Here is a 26,667-nt window from a genome sequence, read left to right on the forward strand (position 1 = left end):
CCCTATTTGTTTTAAAGGTGTGTAGTGAAGAGGGGCAGAAACTGGCTAACAATTTAAGACTTTGCAATGGTGAAAAACATGACACATACAACTTGCCACATTCCTTGAAATAGGAATTTACATGTATAAAATTCTTGTCCTATTTTTTCAGCACAATCAAGGCTCACGTCTTCTGCCATGTCCGCCTTAGTGCAGGTGTGTGGAATCTGTGGCTTTCTCCCATCAACCCTGAGCATTCACCATGTTGACTGCGGCTGATGGGAGTTGGAGAAAAACAACATGGTGTGTGTGTCACAGGTTCCCCTACCTGCCTTAGTGTGAATAATTTTTCCACTTTGGAGCAGAACATAAATGAATTCTTTAGTGCTTTGAACTCAGACTCAGTGGCGGAGCTTCATGCTCCAGCACTGGGGGCCAGAGAGCAGGCGGGGGCGGAGCTGGGGCGTGTCCCGGGGTGGGGCGTGCTGCCGCAGGGGCATGACGAGCATCCTGGGGCGTGGCACCCAGCACAGGCGGGGGGCCAACCGCGATGGCACCTCACCGGGGTCGTACTGCCGGGTGCGGTGCACTCCCCCTGCACTCCTTTTCCTCCGCCAGTGCTCAAACTGCAGAACAGATCACTGCTAACAACCACACTATTAACATAAATATCACATAACATAATATCACGTAACAACAAGAGTTGTCTGCCTGCTTTCAAATCTCTCACCTGATTAGCATCAGCCAGATACTATCCAATAACAGATAGTACCGTCTTGATTTGTATATGTTTAATTTATTAAATAGAGTTATTCCTGCATTTTTGGAATTTCAAACACTTCAGAGTCTTAAAGGTAATAATCCAAGTCCTCAAGGCCAGAACAGTTTCTGGTACCTACAGGACATCTGTGACATCCCTGCCTGAATACTCACTTTGACATCAGAGAAGATCAGCCAATGACATACAGAGAAATGGGACAGGCAGTCAGGTCAGATGTCAAGGAGGGGATTGTAAGAACAAAGAGGTCCCTGGATGTAGATAAGAAAAATGCAGTATGTCAGAAGAGTACTTTTATCTCTCTTTATAGCTTCAAGAGGATTTTAGACATTGTTATTTGCTTGAAAGTCTTTATCTGAACATTTCCCCCCCAGCAACATTGTTCAGTATTTTTTAAACCTAAAACTATCATGACATGGAATTTTTAAAAAATTAAGTTGCTTTTGAATTGTTAAAAGTTAATCCCTTTTGACTTGTACACAGAGAAGCAAAGAAGAAGAAAATGGCTCTTAGTCTGGGATATCATGGGAATGTGGTAGATCTTTGGTAAGTAGCTAATAATGAACCTTGTGATAGCAGGGGAGGAGCGGGGAAACCATGTTGCAGTTCTGATAAAAATGTGCCATGAAATTTCTCCCCGCAACTTCAGCCTCATTGATTTTAATGGGAGATTGAAGTATTTGTCATTGAAATCAGTGTGATTTACAACTGCTTGAAGTGTTGGTTGTGCCATTCCCTACAATGCATCCATCGCTTAGCAATACAAAGGAGCTAATTTACCAAAATTTCGTCTAGGTGCTCCTGGTATCTACTTTTCTATTTCCATACCAAAATCTGGTCTATAGTTGTTCACTTTTTCCTCTTTCTGTGTGCAGGGAGAGACTTGCAGAGGAATTCAATACCACTGGAGAACTGCTAGCTGATTTGGGGTCTGACCAAACATCTTGTCACAATCCTTTTAATGGAGGCTACTACCCGGTACAGCTGAGCTTTAAGGAGGCTAACCAGCTCATGTCCAGCAATCCTGTGAAATTCCGAACCCTAGTGCAAGAGAGGTACTTCAATAATTTGCACAAGTTTTCTTGGGACAATTTTTTAGACAAAACTCTGCTTCTGTTGTGAGGTCAAATGTCTCTTGTAATATTCACTTTCCTTCTATAGACACAGTTAAGTTTGGGGTCTATCTGTCTATCTATCTAGCTAGCTATAGGGGGGTGGAATTGATTTTGGAATGACATTCATAAAATTTGAACACCAGAAACTGCACACTGGGATATCAAATTCAGTCTGAAAGGATATCTCTTCATCAGCATCATACACTTATGACAAACTCAGTTGCACAACTATGCACCAGAAAGAATAATCCTCCTTTCTGAAGGTCGAAGCAGACTACAGAAATGTCATTCATTTCTTCAGCCTTGCTCTAAAATCAAATCTGCAAATGACTGTGCAGGAAGAGGAGTTTTATTTCTGAGAATGCTTCAAATGTTAAGTGACCCAGCTGCATTGATTTTGAGCCATCGCCAGCTGCTTGTTTTTCCAATGCATACTCACAGGAGCTGGGAATTAGGGAATTAGGCTCTATAGATTAGCGGTAATGATTCTCTTCCTGTAGCTTGTTCCTGTTAGGTCTCATTTTCATAAAAGATGGTTTGGGAGCCAGGAGTCACTCCGATCGACTGATGCTAGGTCAAACAGATTTGATGGTTTAAATTAGACGCAACATAGCAGCAGATCCATTTGTCTGCCCAAATCAGAAGTGAGAAAAGGGTTTGACTTAAAGAACAAAAAGAGCATGTGCGTGAGGAGAGCTGAGTTGCCAGAAAACGAAATGTCCTACCTGAGTGATAACCATTCTTCCCTAGAATGTGGGAGGCCAGTAGAATTTCTGACTTCAAATTTTCCAGGGACAAGAAGGCCACTCAAGGAAGCTGGCTCAATAGTAGAAGGTTGCATTCAACATTGGGCAAACCATGCCCGCTCCCATTGCCCCAGCACCTCCTTCCCCAGCTGGGTTTACTTCCAGTATTGGAGCCTCTCTGGGTTCAAAAGACATTCAAATATCAGACTGCAGGAAGGTAAACAGCAAGATGGGGAAGACTTCGAGTCTGCTCATCTATATAATCACTTTGTACATGATAGGGGCAGTCATTGCCCCCAAACCATGGTTGCCCACTCTCACACTTGCTGTCAGCCTATGTCAATTAATAGTTACCTTTTTAGGAACACAAATTATTTTGCCAGGGCTGCATACCCATCCACTGAGATTTTCAAGGGAGACCTTGATCCCACCAACAGTTTCAGAGGCTGTTGGGAATGTAGGAAAGGGCCTTCTCTGTTGCAGTGCTCAGACAAAGGAATTCTCTCTCCTGGAAAGTTTGCCTAGCTCTTTCCTTAATGACCTTTATTTGTCTGATGAAAACTACCTCCTACTATTTTATTTATGTGCATGCAGTATTGACTATGTTGATGGATTGCTTGGGGATTTTTGTTTGTTTTTGCAGCTTAGGATTTCATACGTTATTCTTTCAGTATTTATTTTGATTGACTTTTTACTGCATTAATTTTATAACTCTTATGCTTCACCCTCCAATATTCCACTCTAAGGGCCCCTTTTGGATGGAAAAGTGCCTCATAAATTTCAATGCAAATAAATAAATACACCCATTTCATTATTTTACTGTGATGATCTCTTTCCTACCTTCTTCTAAGTTTGCAGTGTATCCTTGTCTCATGTTATCTTCAGAATAACAGTGTTAATTAGACTAGTCTCAGTCTTAATAATGAATTACACTTTTTAACTGCCCTTTATCCTGTAAGATCCCAGGGTGCTTTAAAGAATAAGCAAATCAAACACAGGACTGTAAATAACGGGTGGTATTAAATGCTAGTCCTACTCAGAGTAGACCCATTGCAATTAAGACATGGCAGACTTTGGTTCATTCATTTCAGGGCCTAGTGCATGCTCATAATTTTTCTTTATGGAAATTCATATAGTGTTGAGAGAACGTTATAACTTTCCATTTTCAGTCTGAGGAGACAAGTGGCTGCCATCAACAGGCTCTCTGATCAAGGAATGTTTTTCTGGGATTATGGAAATGCTTTCCTTCTAGAAGCTCAGAGAGCAGGTAAGTAGCTCTTTTCCTTTTTGCATAAGTTAAGCAAGTAGTGCATTTGGCCGAGTACAGCAGATAACATATCCCAAGAACAGGGGATATTTTCTACAGGAAAGGGGGGCGCTTTTCTGTGTAGGAAAAAGCATCTAACCATTGGTATATGATGATCTCACATTCAAGAAGAATCACATGTGAGTTTCATGTTAATTTCTCCTGCATGCAATACCTACTGTGTGGCATTTAAAATGTATAACTTTTGCCAATACGCCCCACTGTCAGCCAGTTGGAGAGCTATCCAATCCTGCTCACCCAAACCCTGTCTGTAAAACTCTGGCAAAAGGGTTGAATCATCATCATCATCACATTTATATCCTATTTTTCTGCAGCCATATCCAGCACAACATGCAAAGCAGCATAATTCCATATCCAATAATAACAACAACTGTGTAGGGCTTTAAAGGTAAAAAAAACCCCAGCACTTTAAATTGAAACCTATATTTAAATTGTTCCAAAGGTGCTGACATCGAGAAAAGAGGTACCAGCAAAGCTGAATTTCGATACCCTTCTTACGTCCAACACATTATGGGGTATGTAGGAGAGAATAAAATGTGGAACACCAATGTAGAAAGAAGACTTGAATCTTGTGCTTTGGGTGGGGATTAGGAAGAGAAGGAGAAAGACACTGAATGAGTTTTCCTGTTTGGGACCATTTTTTGTCATCCCTGTATATTCATAAAAACTGAATTGTCTTTTGTGATTAAATAATCTGTCGGTAGACCAGAAGCTATAAGATGGGTTCTTAAAAGCTGCAGTTCACAAAAGGTTTCTTAGCTGCCCTTCACCGTACAGTCCCGGGGAAGATTACAACAGAATATACAATAATGAAAACAGATAAAACCACCAGAGTTATAAAAACTAAATGAAACCATTCCAGATAGAACAGAACAGTATAAATTCAGCTAAAGAGGTCGGTCCCATAAAACAAAATTCCTTAGTTGTCAAAGGCCAGAGTGCATCTTCAGCACATGGAGAAAACTGTTAAGTGAAGATGCTTAACACACGTCAGTGAAAAGGGTCTTCCACAATTTGGGGGCTTTACTTCCCTGTACTTTTGAGGGTGAAGGTACTATCAAGAGAAACCCTCTCTGCAGATCTTTAACACCCAAGAACGTCAGTAGGAGTGAAGATGGTCTTTCAGATATTTGGGACCTAAGTTGCTATAGGGCTTTAAACACTAATGTGAGCTCCTTGAATAGAGAAGCTCGTCCCATTTGCCACTCTGTCATGTGGATATGAACATGTATAGAGAGCTGATGGGGATTTATCAGACAAATTCTGAGCTGGAGGAAAGTATAGTGGTACCTTGGGTTAAGAACTTAATTCATTCTGGAGGTCCATTCTTAACCTGAAACTGTTCTTAACCTGAATTACCACTTTAGCTAATGAGGCCTCCTGATGCTGCCATGCTGCCGCCGCACGATTTCTGTTCTCATCCTGAAGCAAAGTTCTTAACCTGAGGTACTATTTCTGGGTTAGCAGAGTCTGTAACCTGAAGCCTCTGTAACCTGAAGCATCTGTAACACGAGGTACCACTGTAATGAGAGAATCGAGCAAGAGAGATGAAACACTTGAGAGACAAAACGCAGTGTGTTCCAAGACTGAACTTACTCCCCCACTTTTCTTTTTTCTTTTTGCACCCCAGAGAATATAGACCAGCTAACACATCTTAAATGTAAATTATAGGGCATTCCAAAGGGAAATCCCTGCCTTTTCCACACTCCTTTCCTGCGCTCCTGGTTTCATGCTGCATTACTAAACCAGGAATTACTAAACCCACCCTAGCTGCTAACTATGAATGTAGTTGAAGAATAAAATATGTGTTGTATCCAACCGAGTTCTTCTACCCATTGAAATGAATGGACATGACTAACCTAGGTCCATTACAGGTGACAACCATTTTAGGTGTGTCCAACTGATGCATAATTGCAGGTGTGTGGGTCCTTTTGGACTGGGAAGAGGGTGAAATGGGGACTAAATGCACTTATGCGTGCTTTTGCATGCCCTGCCAACATATGCAGGGGCCGGGAAGAGAAGCCCTGCAGGAAATGGTTGTTGCCTGTAATTTCAATGGGTCTACTCTGAGTAGAAGAAATTAGCTGGTTGCTTCTTCACTTAAACCTCCCTGTTCTTCTGTCAGAACGTGCTTATGACAGGTGTGATACCCACAGACAGAAACAGTAGCTTACATCTGTAAAGCCTTGGTGGAAATTCAAAAATAATGGCCCGAAGAACTTAGTGTTTGGATTAGTGTGTTTTTTTAAAATAGCTGGAATTCTTTCATCTTCAGTTAATGAAAGAAAAGCATTGCTAACTGCCAGGATAAATATGGCAGGAATTTCAGCTATCTTCTAATCGTGAAACATATTCCCTTCCCAGTGACATTTTTTCTTTGGGATTTGGACCATTCCGTTGGGTTTGTACCTCAGGCAACCCAGAAGATTTGGCAACCACCGACTTCATTGCAACATCAGTGCTTGAGAAAGCTGTGCTTCAGGGAGGTAAGACGACCCATTTTCTAGTATGGAAGGTGAATCTGGGATATGGATAAACCTACCTGCAGTTTATTGTGTCTTGCAACTAAGACCATAAATACCAAATTATTATCCACTTCAAGGTAAATTTCCCAGACAGACACATCTTCTGGGCGCGAAATGTCAGAAGTGCCCTGCTGGATCAGGCCAAGGACACATCCAGCCCAGCACTCTGTTCTCACAGAGGCCAACCAGAGGCCTTTGAGGAGCCCTCATGCAGGACATGAGCAAAATGGCACTCTCCCCATCTGTGATTCCCAGCAACCGGTGTTCTAAGGCATGCTGCCTCTGACAGCAGAGTTCACATATGTCTTTTATAGCCATTGGAACTTCTCGCCATTTCCACGTGTGTTTGCAGGGTCATTGACATCTGCAACCTCTTCCTATATTACAGGCAACAAAACCAAGTAAATCTTGAGTAGAAACATCAAGAGGAGGCCAGAGTGACTGACAGAGTGTAGGGCTCAGAGTGGGAGATCTGGGGTAAAATGAGAGGTTGTATTTAACATAGCATTAAGACTAATGCTCCATCAGCACAAGGATTTCTATTTGCACAATATAATGTTCTCCTCTCCCCCCGCAACCACTGTGTGCCTCCTAAATCTGCTCGGGAGTTCCACCAACCCTCCAGGGAAGATTTGAAGATGGAAAGCACAGGGGGGCAGGGAGGGGAGGAAATTGCACTAGTGGTAATCCTTGCATGAGTTCAGTTATTTAGCTGAATACCACCCCATCTATGCAACTGAGCTTTTGGGGAATAAGATCGGACGCAGATACGACAGACTGAATTAAATATAATATTTTCATACAATGAGGTCATATACCTGATGACACACTGGAAGCAAAATAATTCATGTTGTCATACTTAAGGACTGAACAGCGGTTTCACCATATGAAGTCTTCATTACTTGGCTTTCTGATCTTGACATCTCTTGACTGGTTTGCTGGCAAAGGATTGAAGACTTCCTGTAAGATGGGAGTGGGCAACCAGTGGCTGCACATGGCCCTCAGCCTAATTTAACCCTAATTTCAAAGTCCCTCTGCAAGGGATAGTTTTAGACTTCTGGCAAGAGTGGTCTGTTCTTCTGCCAGCAACCTGTTTGGTGGAATGGAGGAGGGAGTGAAAGAGAAAAAGGAGGGCCAGAGAGAGAGAGAATGAGAGAGGATGAGAGAGAAGGTGTAGACCCACCCACATATAGTTCTAGTCCTGCCCTCTGCCAGCATACAGCCCCTGACACCTGAGAAAATGTGCCCCTCAATATTAACAAAGTTTGCTAACCCCACTACAATACTTTAAATATGATTTTAATTTATTTAATTTTAAGGAAATGAGTAGATGTGAGCAAATTGCTGGCAATGGCCCCAAACTTTGGAATTTAAAAAAGAGCACCTTTGCCTAATAACACACATAGAAAGCTGCAATACTAAGGCAGACCATAGTTCAACTAGCTCAATATGGCTTGTAGTAACTGGCAATAGTGCCAGAGTTTCAGACGGGTATCACCCAGCCCTACCTGGTTTCATAGAGAGTCTTTCCTAGCTCATACCTGGGGATGCTAGGGGTTGCACCTGGGACTTTTTGAATGCAAGGAGCATGTTCTGCCATTGAGCTATGGTCCTTCTGCAAAGGTACCTCTTCCCCCTGCCCATATGGAACTATAGGGGGCCTGCAAAAGACTATTTTGTTTTGTGCGATTGGGTGATGACAAACACAGTGACAAGCTGGAACGCTCTCATTCTCACAGTGCAGATATTCCCGGAAGGTATGGCATCCGACCCTAGAAAGACTGCCTTGACTTTCCCACCATTCAAGGGGGATAGAGACCCAAACTATTTTAATGCCAGATAAAGCTGTAAGGCTGTGTCTCACAAGAAAGTGCCCATCAGAATTGTGTGTGTGTGTATATGTGTGTATATATAGACATTTTAAAAATCCAGCTGACTGAAGGAGATTAGGTCGCATCTCAGTTATTGAATTTGTTGTTGTGCTTGGCAGAGAAATGGACAGAGGAATTCAGCGAGAAACAACTACTGAATTTCAGTGGAGTGGATGTCTAATAAGATGAACCTTTCTAGGAATCCCCCTTGACCTCTTTGTTACTGAATGCTCTGTTATGTTCAGCTATGCTATAGCTAGAAGCAGAACTTCAGCTACAGTCCTCATCTTCAAGAGTGACATATTGGAAGGTTGAGAAAGCCTGTTGAATGGATCTCTGCAGGGTTTGTTAACATGGGGAAATGTCTGCTTGCTTTACCTTGGACCTTGCTGCAACCCAAACCACGTTTACCATTCTTTTGGAAAAGTTCCAGAAGTGGAGGGATTATGGTGTGGTCAGTGTGAGCTGAGTGGCAAAAACTGTGCCTGTGGTGAAGCAAACACACAGTGGCTTCACTGTGAACCAAATTCCTCCTGGTTCCAGTCAACCCATATTCTCCATATGGACATTTGAATTGCCTCTTTGTCTTCCACAGATAGGTACAGAACATGGCCTCATGGGATCCATTTTTGACACACCAAGTCAGCAACTTTAGATCAAGCTGGCCATTGAGTGGCTGGTTAATAGCTACAGTCGCTCCTTTGTTGGGCCATTCAAACACTCCTCTTGTGGAATGTGCATATCATTAGTATAATGACCAAAACAAAATTCCAATTCTTTGAATTTGGGACATTCCACATTCAGGCTCCTAGCCATACACTGTCATTCTGAAGAAGGGAAGCTGCCTCTGTTTTTAATAATAATAATAATAATAATAATAATAATAATAATAATAATAAATAAATAATTTTATCAAGCAGAATTGAAAAGGAATGCCAAAAACTGTAAAGACAGAAACCTGTCACATTATTTATTTATTATTTTAAAAAATGTTTTTGCCTTGCTATTTCCTTTAAGATACTCAAGGTGATTTGCCACATGACAGAAGAAGCATTTAAATAATCAGTTAAAATGCAAACTAATAGACGAGGGGTAACCAACGTGGTGCTTTTTCCAGATGCTTCTGAACTACATCTCCTATCATCCCTGATCATTGGCCATAACAATAGCTGGTTCTGATGCAAACTGGAGTTCAAAACCATCTAGGGGGCACCACATTGGCACCCTGTAGACAGATAAAGTAGTTACAGCAGGTAAAGCACTTCAAGTATTGGATATTTCAGGAGAGATTGTCACTAATGACTTGGCAGGTTAGATGCCTACTGCAAAGGAAGGTCCTCGCATAGTGAGGACAGAAAGTAACCAAAGAGGGGGCAAAGTGAGCTTTCTTAGGTGGAGAGTTATGCAGCCATAGAAAAGGTGTCCCAGTCCTAAGCCATTTGGGGCTTTAACAGTCGTAAACAGCTATTTAATATATTTTTCATAGAATGTGCAGAAAGGCCACCACAGGGAGAACTTTTAGATCTGCTCTAATCACATCAAATGGAAAGTTTTTTCTGTGAGGTCAGTTACCTCACAGTCAGCTGTGAGCAACTGATGAGTAGCCAAGTGATTCTCATGCACGGTGAGCAAGCCCTTAAACTGTATAGCCTTTGATGCTGTATGCCACACCATGCTATGAAGCAGAAAGAAGGACTACCACACAATGTGAAGCAGAAGGAAAAGATATGAGGAGCAAGACCAATCTTCAGCTAAGAACCTTGTTAACCCACCCACCTCAGGTGTACAGAAGCCTCTGCGTGGCTGTATCAGCTGTCAATTCCAGTGATTTTTTTATGTGTACATGGAGAGCTGTTCCATCTTTCTCACCAGCGTTGATGATGGTGCTGGTACCACTCCTTTTGTTAGCTGTTACTTCCAGCTCTCTGCTAAGGGCAGTCAATAGATAAATAGCAATGGAAGCATCAGGTCTGCTATTGAAAGGACTAGACTAATTCTTGGTGCCTCAGAACTATAGCTACTACAAGCAAATAGGCTTCTGTGAAACATAATGCCCAGGATACTTTGGTTGTTGTGCATTAACCTACCATATTTTTCGCTCTATAAGACGCACCAGACCACAAGACGCACCTAGTTTTTGGAGGAGGAAAACAAGAAAAAAAATATTCTGAATCTCAGAAGCCAGAACAGCAAGAGGGATCACTATGCAGTGAAAGCAGCAATCCCTCTTGCTGTTCTGGCTTCTGGGATAGCTGTGCAGCCTGCATTTGCTCCATAAGACGCACACACATTTCCCCTTACTTTTTAGGAGGGAAAAAGTGAGTCTTATAGAGCAAAAAATACGATATATAAAGTCTAATGCTGGTGTTTTGCACCACACACACTCAAATGTGATTATGGTTGCTTCCTGCAACACTCTTAAAGTCAAAATTAGTATGTCCAAGGTTATTCCATTGAAGTGACACTCTGTAAAAATTAGAATATCTGCTGAGAAATGATGACCTCTCTGCATCAAGGCTGGCGTGGGAGTGAAATTGTCTTTACCGGTTTTATGTGAAGAATGTGCTTTCCTGTGTATATTTGGAGAGGCTTGGATGATGTAAAAATAAAATACAAAATAACTCTGAGGCTAGGGAGTCAGTTTCCTTGCTGACACAAATAATGTGGCTGAGATCACAACATACTTTTAGTATCTTCTGGAACCTAAATAAAGATCAGCAAGCAGCAGAGGCAACAAAGTAAATTGATAAAGGATCGGTTTCATGAGAAAAGAGGCAACTTTCCCCCCTTTTTATTTTAAATGTGAGATTCAGCAATTCAGGAAGGATTTTCAAAGTCAACCTAATGAAAGGTCAGTGATTCTACCTAGGAAGGGTGAATGAATTGCCGCACTTGGACAGAATAGAAGTGGGCAGTCCATGCTTGTTCCTTGAGCTGTTTTGCACCCCAGATTTACCATGTTTGTTTTCCAGGGTGATCTAAAGCCTTTCAGAGATATTAATACTCCCTTTTGTATTTGTTCTGTCATATTTTGCAAATGCCCATTAAACACATTTTTTCATTCAAGTCTCCCATTGTCCTTTTACAGGATAGTTCCCTATGGAATTTAAAATGCAGTATAATTCTCCTAAGGAAGCAGATGTCTTATTCATGGTTATTAAAAAGACAGGCATATTAATCCTCAACGCTTAATTAAAGGATCTTGCAGTTGAACTGCAAGCATCATGGAAGAGATCATGCCTGGGCAGGCTTAAAATAATGTTTCCTCAGTATTGGTGCACATATTTGACATTTATCTCTGGCAGTTGGTTATATTTGGTCATTAACATGCTATCTTGCTTTTGTTATTTTATTGGAAACCGCTTTGGGATTACAGTGTGATGAAGGGTGGTTTATTTGCTAAATAGATAAAGTACAGTGGTACCTCAGGTTACAAACATCTCGGGTTACAAACACTTCAGGTTACAGTCTCCGCTAACCCAGAAGTAGTACCTCGGGTTAAGTACTTTACCTCAGGATGAGAACAGAAATCGCGTGGCGGTGGCGCAGCGGCAGCGGGAGGCCCTATTAGTAGACTGTGCATGTTTATGTGCAAGCCTAGGTAAAGGTAAAGGTACCCCTGCCCATACGGGCCAGTCTTGACAGACTCTAGGGTTGTGCGCTCATCTCACTCTAGAGGCCGGGAGCCAGCGCTGTCCACAGACACTTCCGGGTCACGCGGCCAGCGTGACAAGCTGCATCTGGCGAGCCAGCGCAGCACACGGAACGCCGTTTACCTTCCCGCTAGTAAGCAGTCCCTATTTATCTACTTGCACCCGGGGGTGCTTTCGAACTGCTAGGTTGGCAGGCGCTGGGACCGAGCGACGGGAGCACACCCCGCCCCGGGGATTCGAACCGCCAACCTTTCGATCAGCAAGTCCTAGGCGCTGAGGCTTTTACCCACAGCGCCACCCGCGTCCCTTATGTGCAAGCCTAGTGGCAATCAATCAATCAATCAATCATCAATCGTTTATCCACCCTCCATTCCTATTTAACTTGTCATCTTAAAGGTGCTCATGCCTTTTTCATTCCCTGTATCTTATTCTCTATATAGTGTATCTACGTGCTGGCCTCTGGAGTTACCACATGGCTTAGGCTGCAATGTACTCACTTTATGAGCCATTTTGTCCCCTCTCCCCTCCTCTTGTCCAGTGACTGCATCTGTGAAGCAACAATACTCCGATAACATCCGCTGGATCCAGGAAGCCAGGAGGCACAATTTGGTATGTGGATCCTGCCAACTAAAAGAATGACTGTGTGCACTGCTCAGATTCAGTGTCATCATTTTAAAGGGCATAGTTTCCAAATGGAAGACTGAGCCCAATCAAAAACCTAAAACTGTTTTCTTGGTAAATGGTTGTCTCTGCGTTCTCAGTGCCAGAATCTCACTGGCACCTTCCTAAAACAATTTACATATAGGCACGGGGGGGGGGGGGACAGAGTGGGGCTATAGTATGCAGGTTTGTGTATGTGATATTTGCCTTGGCCTCCAGGCCTCTGAAAAAAAAAATTAATCACCTTCTGGATACAGAGGCGTCTCACACGCCTACATTCATGAGCATCCCAGTTCACACTATCACATTTTCCTCATTCATTTGTGGCTTGAGTAGATCAGACAGCATGTGATAAAATGACCATGCGGCTATGCTGCCTTCTGCATTTTGAATCACATTTGCCACATCATTGCAAAGCTGCCATCATTGGGCTGAGCAATGATGTGGCTTGCAAGGAGGAATAAACTAATTCTCTCAGTTCTGCTCCATGAAACGTCTGAAATTATGACATTCCTTTTGGTTCCATTCCAGTTGAGTAATAATAGCACTCCCAGTTTTTGGAATAGAATGGATTTTGTGCATGTGTCCAAAATGAAGAAATACACAAACCTTTTCCTAAAATAAATAAATAAATCCATCTCTCTCTCTCTCTCTTTTTTAAAAAAGTAAAAACAAATTAGCCAGAATTGCACCTCTAATTCACTTAAGGGTGTGTGTGATTTCTGCCAAGTCCACCTCCATATGCAGCTGCTCCAAGCTGCATTCCCACACCATTCCCAAGAACCAACAACAACCCATGGGATCAAATCTTTGGGATCACAGTGGGCTGTGGAAAGGGGCGGGGAAAGTCCCATACTATGAACACAAATTCTGTTTCAAAGGCAAGTTAGGGTCCAAGCCTTTGCTTGTATTTTTATTGTTGTTGTTTTTAATTTTCGCAATATAACAATTTGTAGACAAGTACAATTGCTAATTTTTTTTGGGGGGGGGAGATTAAAATTGAGGTGCCTTTTGTGAGGAGTTCATTTTTAAAATTTGCATTGTTTTTTTACTACAAAGATGTAAGGTTTGAAAACAGTTTACAGGTTTTATTTCAAATTAAGCATACACACATTGTGTTAAAGAAAAGATGCAGAAAAGAGAGGAATCTCCTCTTGTTGGCTTGCCAAATTCTGGAAATGTACCTCCTGAACAAGAACAGATTTTAATTTTTGCTCCATTAAACATATCTGACTCAGTGGAACCTCAAAATCTGGGTTGGAACTCTGCAAAGGTGGATTATCTAAGTAGCCCTGGTTCCAAGCTTGGCTGTATGCAGAATCCAGCCTAGTTCTATTCATGTCACTAGTTCTCACTGAGGTGATAAACATGCCTGCAGGGCAGACCTTTCATGATGGATTGCTTTTTTATACAGTACGAAAATTCTCTGCTCTTAGAAAACTAAGCACCAGAGAAAAGTTGGAACCCTTGTCCCTGACACCTACCGGTATTTTCCTTTGCACGGAGAAGCATTAAAACATCTGAGGCGCCCCATCTGCAATCTGAAGTAGCCCAGCTCAGACACAGATTTATTACTTTAGCAAAAACTAGGCCATAGTTGCTGCACTAACTGGGTCATGTAAATTGGAAGGGGCTTTGGAAAATTTCCAAGCTAACAGGACTTTCAGGGAATATTTTCATTTCTGGCAGGCAGACCTTTAAAAAAAAAAGTGCTTTCAGGCAGTCCAAGGCAGCCAATGTGTGATTTATTCTTATGATGAGCATTAGTCCTTCAGCACCAAAAGCCAAGCAGGAATCCCAAAGCATGGGTAAACTGCCCACTGCTATTTTTGTCCAACATTAGAAATGTTTCAAGTGACACCCTATCAGTACAAATGACCTAAACATGAAGAGCTGAAGTGCTAAAGCTCTAGGATTGGGATGAACCAGGTGTTGCCAAACTCTGGGAGCCTGGGAGGCACATTTGCAAACCAGATAAACTGTTGCTGGGGCCACACACGCACCACAACTGTGCACCCAGAAACAATAAAAGGCTTCTTTAATAGATATCTGAAGGCAGCCCTGTACTGCATAGGGAAGCTTTTAATGTGTGATGTTTTGCTGTGGTTTTATAATTTGCTTGAAGCCACCCAGAGTGGCTGGAGAAACCCAGTCAGATGGGCAGCATATTAATAATAATAATAATAATAATAATAATAATAATAATTTATTTCAAGCCTAATGGCTTCCTCATAATGTAATCATTGAAGATGGGTATTGTGAGGAAGAGAAATGTCGCTGGCTCACATCTGGAGCATTGGAGATATTTCTGTTATTTCTATTTTCTAGGTTGTGGGTTCCCAAGCCAGAATTTTGTACTCAGATCAGAAGGGTCGTGTTGCTATTGCACTGGCTATTAACCGAAGCATCGCCGAAGGAAAAATTAAGGTACATTGTCTTTGCATATATCACTTTGATGTTACCTGCTTCTTTTCCTCTAGCATACAAGATTGGCCTGTGATGGAAAAAGCCACATGGTTCCGCTATCTAGTAAATACATGTTGAACACCACCCACATTGGCAGGATAAGGTAAAACATTGGGACAAGGATATTTCCTTTAAAAATGCAAACCACCTGAAGCAAATGAATATGCAGCAGAATAACAAAGAATATCGGGTTGAAATTGTGGTATGTGAAACACAGAGCAGTCAAGTACAACATTCCTAGAGTGGACATAAAAGCGATGTCTGGACCAGCCAGTCGGAACTTCCTGTTTCCTCCTGGGCTGGGACAGACTTTCTCTACATGTGACCAGAGGTGGGCATGACCTCACCTGTGCAGGTAATAGCCATATCTTTCTCTGACTCCATTCCTCGAAGAAGCAACATCTGCTTAGTCTGAGATGCTCTCTTGGCTTCCAAGAGAGGACAAAAGAACTATCTCCTTATGGGATAGATTCCAGGTGTATATATTTTGTAACCTAAATTTGCCTTCTGGGATCCATTTGTGAACAGAATGTGAGTAAACTATTTTATATAATTTTATACAAGACTGTGTTGTGTCTAATCTTTTTATGAGGGGATAAGGGGGAATTACCAAGAAACTTATTTTAGAGGCTTAAACAAGCCTGGCAAAGACATTATCTGCTGTACAAGTTTAAAAGGGGGAATGTTACTCTGTTAAATTGTAGAACTTGTTAACACAAGTTGGGAAGGATATAATTTAACAATATATCCTCTCCTGCCTCCTTGAACATTCCCTCAGAAATGAAGTTGGCTCTAACACTAACCACATGGTGTGATAAGGTTTTGTATAAAATGTGGGGTTTTTAAAATTTATTTCTGAACCCAACTCCTCTTTTAAAACCTGTTAGGAATGACCAGTGGTTTTCAGAGATATTCCTTTCTATTTATTTCAGTACAATGATTCATGGCAGAGAAATGTGGCTAAAGTATCTTTTCTGTCCAGGGAGCATACAATAAGAAATGACCGTGCATATCAGCTTCCAGTATTGGACCCCAGGATCTTTATTGGGAACTCCAGAATGACCCATTAATATAAGATACTTTTATCAATCAAACCCTCATGCCAATCTATCAGCTCTTTCTCTCTCTCTCTCTGCATGATCTAATGTCATGGTTTCCCGCTTTATAAGTGCACTACAAGCAGACCACATAATTTGCTAGCAGCCTAAAACAGGGCCATGCTCCATATCTTTCCACTTCAATAAGTTTAAGCTTTTTATCAAACACAAGCACTCACTGCTAAAGTCTTTCCCTGAGAATATGTCAGCTGGTACCTCCATCTGGACTGGTCTCCATGCTAAAATAATTTACAGCAGGGGTTGAGGATGAAGATAATCCTTTAATCTTGCCAGAAGATCAGAAACAAAAATTTGTTCTCTTCACCAGGTCTGTCATTTCTGACCCATCCCATTAGAGATCCATGCCAGATGGTAATAGGGAATTCTGGGAGTGACTTGGGTTTGAAACCCTATGCCAACTTAACTAGGAGCAAGCCCCATTGAACTCAACGGGCCTTATTTTGGAGCAAGTATTTTTGGAATCTAAAAGGGTGGATTTTGTGATAACTCCTTCCCTGGTCTTTCTGCTGCCATGTTACCTGGAGTTATGCCATAGTTTGGTTTAGTGTACATTTGTCAACTGAGGCTCTTCCTTTTAAATAGGAAGAGTGATCTGTTCCCACCCACCCTAGTTCTGACTGCTCTCTCCTCAGCTTTTATTTTATATTGCAGGCACCAGTTGTCCTTAGTCGAGATCACCATGATGTAAGTGGGACAGACAGTCCTTACAGAGAAACGTCGAACATCTATGATGGATCAGCATTTTGTGCAGGTCAGCTGAATAGGTGCATAGTCTCTTTTGAGCGATCAGAATTGATTAAGATGCGAAAAATAATTTCGCTGAATAGCATGGAGAGTTTTAGTCTGGTAGGTAAGATTTCCTGCTACACAGGTTGCCCGCAATTCAGTGATGTCAAAATAGGGGGTGAGGGAGATGCTGAATCATCCTTGGCTTGGAAGGTTAACTAGGTTATGGTAGTCTGAACTTCCATAGGGAATATCCTACTTTTTCTGAGGCAGTAAGTAGACAGAGATGGCATAAGCACGCACAGGGCGAGGTTAAAAAAAAAGGAGTTGTAAAAATAGCATATTCTTTACATCTAGAGTACAGAACTTGAGTGCACAACTTAGACCAGGATACTGTAAACATTATATTCTAACTATTTATAATGTAAATGGCCATTACCCCATCAATACACAGGGAGCTAATTCAAAGAAGGACAAAGCGCCCGTCCCTGAATAAAAGAGAGAATTTCAGAATCTACAGCTATTCTCGCCCCTGAATGACAAGCTGAACCCGCTGGTATTCCCATCTCTACCCAGCTAACCAAGATCCCAGCATCTGATAGGCAGAGCTACTAGAAGTTAAACTAAATGTCAGGTGTCAGTTCAATGAATACATTTGTGGCAGTTCAAAACATAAAAATGCAGATATCCTGCCTAGTGGAGGGAAGGGGAAGAAAGGCCGACGATTAAATCACTGTGGAAATTCTCCTCCCTCCTAAGATTCTGCACATTTAACGGTTGGCATCTGTCTGTCTTGGGAGACCACAGTGGAGTGCACTTTCAGGGGTGAAGTCAAACCATTGGAGGGTTACAGTGCTTGCTGTGGCTGTAGAGACCGATACTGGAGAGATATGTTTTGTTGCAGCTAGGGCAGATGAAAGCGTCCAGATGCACCATGGTGTTTCTTCTCTCTGCGCTCCTCCCAGCAGTCATTTCTCCTCTGGTTACTGCTAAAGGCCTTGACTGCCTATCTCCAAGCACTGTGGTCGTCTGCAAGGGATTCCCACATGTCAGGGCTGATGTTGCCAGCATGCATGTCATGTTTGCAGACATCTTTGTAATGCCTTCAGTTGCCCCGGATGACCTGTTTATTGCACACTCTTCCTGATTTGTTTGCACAAAGTTTGTGAGGAGCTTAGACAACACCACCTGTTTGTTGAACATTCAGTCTTATTTGTGGGGATGTTGCATTATCTCACCTTTTTCAGTGCATTTCCCCATCAATTCCCTTATTGGGAATGTTTGTGCAAGACCACAAAATCAACTTTAATTGTGCAGCCTGTATTTGCTAGTGTGTGGCTGAATCTCACCCTCCACCCCCCAAAAACAACATTCTGGAAACGCCCTTAGATATTTTCCAGGACGAGGAATTTGCTTGTAAATAATAACATTCCATTTTTATATGGTTGAATTTCAGATAAGCTGAAGTTACTTAAGAAGTGTTTATCAGTTTTATAAGTACACATAACATGAGAAAATGCATTTATATTTTTACTTAAAGGATTGTATTTTTATTTAAAGGCAGCCTTTCAGGGCAAAAGCCCTCCCAAGGCAATTTACAGCCACTGTAAACCTACTTACTTGAAGCCAGTTAAATTAAACGAGAAACATCCAGCCTGCCCCAAACTGAATAACTCAGAGACATACCAAAATGCATCAGCAATGCCTACAATCTATCACAAAGTGAAGTCCATTTTCAAGGAAAGGCCTTCAGAGACGTGATCTTTCCAAGGATTTCAACAGGCTCTGGAGAAGATTGTGTTCTGTTATGCCTGGGTTGGGGAGTCTGTTATTTCCTAGATGTTGCTAGACTTCAGCGTTCATAATCCCTGACCATTAGTCATGCTGGCTGGCACTGCCTGCCTGCTCACCTGTCTGAGGGAAGGACAGGTCATGAGCCAGCATAGTGATGCTCATAAGGAGGAGAAGCAGAAGCAGACACTCCTTGGGCTGCCTGCCCTGGTCAGGCCTATTCCTCATAGTTCAGGTGACTCACTAAGGATGTCTTGAGTTCCGGAATTAGCACTGGCTGTGTTTTAAATTGCTATGGCATCTGGCAGCAATCTCAAGTTTTGCCACACAGATCTGCTACCATCGCATTTGCTTTAGCCCTCTGGCAACAATGTTAGGGCAATGTGATAGCTGGAATGGAAGTAGTCAATGAAATGAAGAAAGGAAAGCTTTGGGTTCACAGCTGCACGTATATTATGCGCCTTCCCCCACATTAACCTAAGAATCCCCATGCTTCGGTAATTCATCTGCTTTCTCACTCCACAGATATGGCTGTTCAGAATTTTGTGGGGGACTCATTCAGAGGAGCCACCTGGGTTGCCTTGCACAACGGTGGTGGTGTTGGATGGTAAGGAGAATTTGTCTTCAAAAGGAAGGGAGAAGTCATTTCCTGAGTGCCATGCGGCTGCAGCAAAAAACAGCAATGGTTGTAGGGCAACAGGATTGAGCTGCTGAAGGACATGCCTTCATGGGAGTCTCCATTGCTTCTGTTTCAAACTTTATAAATGACAAAGGGTAGTGTGCCATGTTAACATGCATGGTGTGGCATAAGCTTTCGTTGATGACAGTCTGATGTGGACTCATGAAAGCTTATGCCGTGACAAATTAAAGTGCCACACTTTACTCCTCTGGAGTAAACCTAACACAGTTACTCCTCTGGAAAGACTTTAAAACAGCGAAGGGGAACCTGTGGCCCTCCAGATGTTGTGGGGTTCCAACTCCCTTAACCAGCAATAGCCAGTGTCAGGGATAGTGGGGGATGGAGGTCCAGGAACATGCAGAGGACCACAGGCTCTCCATCTGTGCTTTAGAAACACATCAAGGTACCCCACACAATCTCTATGCAAGTTAATGAAAACTGTGGAACAGTTGTGCTTTTATACAGCTCCAGTGGGATTCATGCAGCACAGCCCATTATTGTGGGCTGCCTTTAAATGAAGTTACAGTATTAGCTGCCTTCAGAGTGCAAAACCAGGATAAGAATGGTTTAAGTAGACTCTGAGGTTTCTTTTTATTGACTAATGTTGCAAGATTCTCTTCTAATTCATTCCCAGATCTTTAAAAAAAGTCCCAAATGTTAAGACAGTGACCACTGCATTCCGTGGAAAACTCACTACTGTTACGGTAGTTTCGAGGTTTTCTTTCTTTCTCTTTCTTTCTTTCTCTTTCTTTCTTTCTTTCTTTCTTTCTTTCTTTCTTTCTTTCTTTCTTTCTAAATAGAACTTGCTTCCAACACCATATTAACTTGCCTAGTTCTTCAGGGTGCCAGTGGATGAGATGCATTTCGATTCCCCGCAAGCTGCATTTAAACCTGTGACCTTTGGACCCCAATATAACATGTCCATATGCTAAAATGCAGCAAGGGATCACTGATACAAAACAGGTCAGGTGCCAGTCTGCTTTTTCCTCCGCTCTCACTCCAATTAGTTTTAGCTTTTTCTTTCTTTCTTTTTTAAGGAGCAAATTAAACCTTTTTTCTGTGGGCACTGGACCTGGAAGATTTCTTAGAGCAAGATATCCTCCCCAAGCTCTTGGTTAGGCACAACAGTCCCTGCTCCTTTCCTTTGCCTCAACCTTGCAGCGCTTGTCCATTGAGGTTTTCACCCATTCTGCTATCCTGGTTCCTGTCGTGCTGGCAGACATAAATGATCACAGGAACCACACAGTCTGTATTCAGCTAGTACAGCTAGCTTCCTGGAATGGTAATGGGTTGTTGTGGAAGTTGTAGTTCAACATCTGAAGTGACATAGATTCCCCCATCCCTGCTCCATACCAAAGGTGGAACATATGCCTGCGCTGCCCAAGGCGGGCACGCTCCCAAAGGGGGCAGGGCACGGAGGGTGCCCTCCTACTTGCCACAGTTCAGGGCAGGAGAGGGGTGGGGCAGCTGCTGCTCACTCTCCTCCTGCTCTCAGCAGCCAGGTGATGATGATGAGTTTGGATTTGATATCCCTCTTTATCACTACCCGAAGGAGTCTCAAAGCGGCTAACATTCTCCTTTCCCTTCCTCCCCCACAACAAACACTCTGTGAGGTGAGTGGGGCTGAGAGACCTCAAAGAAGTGTGACTGGCCCAAGGTCACCCAGCAGCTGCATGTGGAGGAGCGGGAAATCGAACCCGGTTCCCCAGATGACGAGTCTGTCACTCATAACCACTACACAACACTAGCTGCTGCAGCCAGGTGCGCCTTGCCCATAGCTGTCAACTTTTCCCTTTTCTTGCGAGGAATCCTATTAGGAATAATGGAATTTCCCTTTAAAAAATGGAAACGTTGACAGCTATGGCCTTGCCTTGGCTGAGGAGGACTGCTCTCTGTCGCCTGGTCAGAAGAGCTGCTGCCACCGGGTGCAAGGTGTGCCGCCCACTAGCCTGCCATTTTGTCACCCCCCTCAGTCATGACACCCAGGGTGAACCACACACCCCTTCCTACGCCTCTGGTCCAGACTATACTGAGCTAGATGGACCAATTGCCTTATTCAGAATCAGGCACCTTTCTGTGGGTTGTATCCAATGAAGTTGGCCTGTTAGCACAAGGACTTCCACCTGTACAATGAGACTTCTGCCCTCTTGTGTTTCTTCTAACATGTAATTCTGTCCCAGTCAAAAGATAACAGGTTCTGATTTCAATGAGGAAAATATGCAATTTAAGCTCATACTTTCCATTGGCTACTTTGCACTAAATAGGAAGGGTAAAAAAGCACTAGGGATAATACTTCACCCTCCATGGTGGCTGTCTGCATTGCCCATTAGAAGGAATCAAGGTGATCTGAAGTTTGAGGCTGGTGGGGACTGCAGACTGCTCAGAAAGTTCATTTTTTAAAAGGGGTTACTACCAGTTCCAGTTCACCCCCTCCAAAATGGAGCTAATTCCATTACAGTTCAAGACACAATGCACTCATGTGGTCCTCACATTTTTTTCAGCCTTCAAAATTTTTACAAGCTGCTCTGCTGATGTTTTACATATAAGTAATAAGACTAAGTAAACATCAAAACATTCACACACGGTACAATGTGAAGAATTGCTTTATTTGTTTTCCCCAACAATTATGATCTTTAAGCTAAAACAAAATCACTTTCCAGATACGTAAAAATGGAAAATGCAGTGACCACAATCAGATGCAGAGCTGTGTGATGAAACCCATATAAACTAAAAGAAAATCACGTTCAACTCACCTGGGAATTACGGGAACTATTTTCAGGTGTGAGTCAGAGAATTTTGAATTAATTCAGTGAATTAATCAGTGAATTAGTTCATGCCCAGCACTGGGATTGGCTGCATTGGATCCATGCATCTGGTCCTTGAAAACTCCATCATTCAGACATGCTTTTTTTCAATCTTTCATCAGTTCATGATAAAATGTGTGTGCTGTTTTATGTCTGTGAGACTGAGCATTCCATTGTCAATACTGCTGGCTAGAGAACTGACAGATCTGAACTGCAGTGTTTTTACCAATGGATAAACACATGGATTTATCAGCCACTTCTAATATGCATGTTTTAGTTTCCTTTCCACAAATTTTCATTCTTCCTTCAGAGACTTGTGATATTTTTGTTTATAGGCTGATAATCATGCCGCCTAAACAGAGCTGAACATTAATTACTTTCTCACATGAATCGGAATCCTTTTACTATTAGCTGGAGCATATAGGGAGTTACATTAGGGTTGGCCATTGTTAGGGCAGCTCAGTTCTGAAAGCCCATTTATTAGCAGGAGGCCAAAGTGACTTGTAGCAACAAAGAGACAGAGGCAATTTACCAAATGAAGTACACAGTCAACAGTGTGATGTCTTGATTGCAAGAGGGGCCTGGAGTTCTTTGATCACCTTGGATGGAGACATCTGGAAATTATAGGAGGTAGCTTAGGTCAAAATGCCACATCTTTCTTTAATTATTTGAATATATGACCCAGTACTAATGAGGGCAAAGCGCTCTCCAATAAAAGTGAGAAGACTTGTTGGAAAATTCAGCTTAACAAACATGACTTGTTGTAAGTTTAATTTATGAGCATTTTTAGGCATGTGGAGTGGGGCAAACCTGGACCTCACTGTCTTAGCTATTGAACTGCATGGCAGAATTCTAGATTTGACTCCAGTATGAGAAACTTAGAAAGTGATTTTGACCAGGCATCACACAGAGATCGGTGGAGGAACTACAGCACTTGGAAAAGCATTGTAAATTGGTGCTTAATCTCAGCATTGCCTGAACATCTAACTATTTTTTACTCATATTATGCTGGCCTCTGTGGCAATACTGATTTGGTCCCTGAAGACATTCCCCCAGCAACATTAGTTGAATCTCAGTTCACCGTGTGGCTACTTTAATCCATTTTAAGAACTTCCAGCCATGTTAGCCTTCAACAAAAATAGGGGAAAGTCTTGTAGCACCTTAAACACCAACAAAAGACAAGCAAACACTTTTGTGGATTGCATCTGATGGTGGAAGCTCATGCCATAATGAATTTCTTAGTCTTTAAAATGCAACAAGAATCTTTCTTTGTTTGCGGTTGTAAAATCTAACCCTTTACACATAACCTTGTCATCCATTCTGTCTATTTCAGGTATATCCAGTATTTTAAGGTATATCCAGTTTTCCTCTGGAGTAGAATTTCACCTCCCTCTCGTCCCACCCCAAACCTGCTCCAGAGAGTTGGGGCCCCCCAGAGCAGTGGTGGGGTGTGTGCGCACAGGATACAAGCAGGGGAGGAGAGGGAGAGAATCTTTTGTTGTCTGAGCAGAAGTCATTCTGCTCATTGGATACTTTGTTAGATGCAAACCTATGCATTTTAGAATGCTTACACAACTTAGGCTTCAGCCTTGGTCAAATTCTGACTTGTTGCCATAGCTGGTGAAAAATTTAGAATGTTTGGAAATGGGTTTAACTGCCATGGCTTCTTTCAACACAGAATTGTAGAACTATGCCTCCCTTCTAAGTTCCCTTTTTTTAAAAGGAGGCATACCTTTAAATAAATATAGCAGTTAAATAGAGTTGAAACTAGTTCATTGTGGTTGTAGTCTAAAACTTTCTTTAATGAACAGTGGGGTGGCATTTTACAGAGCTTTCCAGCTAACTGTTTTCTGTGTTTGACTCACACCTGGGCATCTAAGAAAAGTAGCACAGTCTTTAATTACTTTTTCCCCAGCTGCAGCCTCTACATATGAAGGCACCCTTAAAGTATCAGCTTCTGCTCTGTTTAATCTGTTATCATCTCGGCTTTAAAAACATTTGAAGGCCTTCAGCCACATTTACAGGTTATAGAGTCCGCTGAGTTCTGCTTTGTCCCCGTTATCCACAATAACTAAAATAGGAACATCCAGATATGATGTGGTATACATTTAAGTACCAGGTAGACGTTGAGTACCAGCTACCTGGGGTAAAGAACAGGCAGTGACCATCCCTTTCACGCCTTACTTGTGAACTTCAGGAGCATCTGGATTCAGAATGCAGTGGTACCTCGGTTTATGAACCTAATCAGTTCCGGAAGTCCATTCTTAAACCAAAGCCGTTCTTAAACCGAGGCTCGCTTTCCCTAATGAGGCCTCCTGCCGCCGGTGCCCTTTGACCGTTTGGCTTCCGTTCGTAGACCGAGGTAAAGTTCGCTAACCAGAACACTACTTCCGGTTTTGCGGAGTTCCTATACCAAAGAGTTCGTAAAGAGGGCTGTTCTTAAACCGAGTTACCACTGTACTGGACTAGATTGACACTTGCAAAGGGCAAACGTCATGCTCTTATGACTTGTCAGCAAGGTAACATGAAAACAAATCCCCCAGTAACAAAGCCTGGAGGAACTGGGAAAAAACCAACCTATTAATTAAATAATTAATGAAAGAATACTTTCTCATAATTCCATTAGGACCCTATTCCAAGGTCTTTATTCATATTCCAAGGTGGTCATTGCCACCATGCAGCAACTGAATTCCACACTGCAGTGTAATAAACTTCAATAGCCATGGCCTGGCCTTTGAGAAACCCAGTAACTTTAGACACTTAATCATCAGACATGCAGGCATTTTCATTATTTGTTTAAACAAGTACTTGTTTGGACTATCTTGTACTCAGGAGAATTACAGCAAGCTCAACCCTTGGCACTGGCACTTTAATAAGAATTGGTCTTGCTGGCTGGGCATAGTGTGGGAAAAGGCAAAATCCTTATCCTGCACCAGGATTCTCAGAGTCCATTACTTGAACTGGACATTTGCCATCAGTTAAATGTGCCCAATTACAGCACTGTTTTAGGTCAAATACATATCTTTCATTCCTCCCAAATGTGTGTCTGATTGTAGTGCACTGGCATGTGATTTATTCGACTCCAAAAAAGTGATTAAAAAAATAAATTCATTTTAAAGGGGAGAAGTGATAAACGGAGGATTTGGCCTTGTCCTGGATGGCTCAGCAGATGCAGAAGAACGTGCGAAGATGATGCTAAGCTGGGATGTTTCCAATGGAGTAAGCCAATATGCTTGATCTGCTTTTTCTGAAATATTGCTTGGGTGTTTGTTTGTTTTTAAATGTATTGAAAAATACTGAATTTCATAAATCTCTTAGTAAGTTCACGTGAAATCACAAAGCGTCATTTCCTCGGCTAGCTATTTTCTAATGAAATGTAGCACTTGCAGCTTTAATAAGGTCTCCAGGAGTTTGTCCTGTACAACATTCTAAAAAACAGCCATAGTCCTGTGCAGTGAGGAATATGGCTCCAGTTTAGCTCCAGTAGCTGAAGGTTTTTCTTGTGGAGGCAGGTCAGTGTTACTGGGTCTTGGATTCTGGGTCTTTAATTTTGCAGGAGGGATTTGAGCAACTGAAAACCATCCTGCTTTAGTGGACATAGTCAATTTATCATGCAGGACTCAAAAGGGATTTGCTCTGCATGTAACTTCCTTTGTCACTGCTGAAAGAGATGTAGGTATGTCATATAGGAAGTTAATCTTTAGGCTTGAGCCACTGAGGAACACTCTTAATAAGCCTCGTTTATCAGAGGCAAATGATAAAAACAGCAGCCCGTAAACAAAGCTTGAACTGATGCGATAACTGCAGGATTCCTCCAGGCGCTTTCCTCAAATTTGAACACTTTAAATCTGATTTTCAAACCCTCAAAGCACAGTGTTTTCTTAGCCTCTTTAAATGTGGGAAAGGCTTTATCACTGTACTCAGTCAGTTTTAGGAGTGCTTAGCTCTGTGTAACACCTCCCCATATAACAAGCAGCGATTGCTCAAGAAATGCCTGTATCTAAAATGGAACATATTACAGATCACCTTAGTATTTCCATTACATCAGAGGGAACCTTGTGAAACGCCCTGTTGATACTGTGACTGCCTGTGGTTAGTGCTAGCCAATAATCTTGTAACTGGAACTAAAACATACCAGGTTTACTTTAAAGCGGGGGGGGGGGGGGGCGACAGCCAAGGGCAGGCATAGGCAAACTTGGTCCTCCAGATGTTTGTTGCCTACAACTCCCATGATCCCTAGCTAACAGGACCAGTGGTCAGGGATGATGGGAATTGTAGTCCCAAAACATCTGGAGGGCCGAGTTTGCCTATGCCTGGCCAAGGGGGTGAAGGAGCTAGATACTGTACTGAGAAATCAAATGTGTTAAAAAGGAGAACCATTTGATTAGAAGTGTTCTCCTACGATTGACATAGCTGAGAGACAAATGAC

The 26,667-nt window shown here is 42.3% G+C and overlaps 1 protein-coding gene across 1 annotated transcript in view; it reads left to right on the plus strand.

Annotated features, from left to right (window-relative positions):
- The window catches only part of UROC1 (urocanate hydratase 1), a 48,856-nt gene that overhangs the window by 19,911 nt on the left and 2,278 nt on the right, over window positions 1–26,667 (plus strand). Inside the window, exons 10-19 of the mRNA XM_083602767.1 lie at window positions 1,241–1,303; window positions 1,633–1,812; window positions 3,788–3,885; window positions 4,388–4,460; window positions 6,310–6,431; window positions 12,533–12,603; window positions 14,983–15,081; window positions 16,890–16,989; window positions 19,281–19,362; window positions 25,358–25,457. Of these exons, the coding sequence (XP_083458893.1) occupies window positions 1,241–1,303; window positions 1,633–1,812; window positions 3,788–3,885; window positions 4,388–4,460; window positions 6,310–6,431; window positions 12,533–12,603; window positions 14,983–15,081; window positions 16,890–16,989; window positions 19,281–19,362; window positions 25,358–25,457 (988 nt within the window). The remainder of the gene's footprint in view (window positions 1–1,240; window positions 1,304–1,632; window positions 1,813–3,787; window positions 3,886–4,387; window positions 4,461–6,309; window positions 6,432–12,532; window positions 12,604–14,982; window positions 15,082–16,889; window positions 16,990–19,280; window positions 19,363–25,357; window positions 25,458–26,667) is intronic.

Source organism: Podarcis filfolensis, assembly GCF_964270895.1.
Source record: "Podarcis filfolensis genome assembly, chromosome: 2".
NCBI classification, from domain to species: Eukaryota; Metazoa; Chordata; class Lepidosauria; order Squamata; family Lacertidae; genus Podarcis; species Podarcis filfolensis.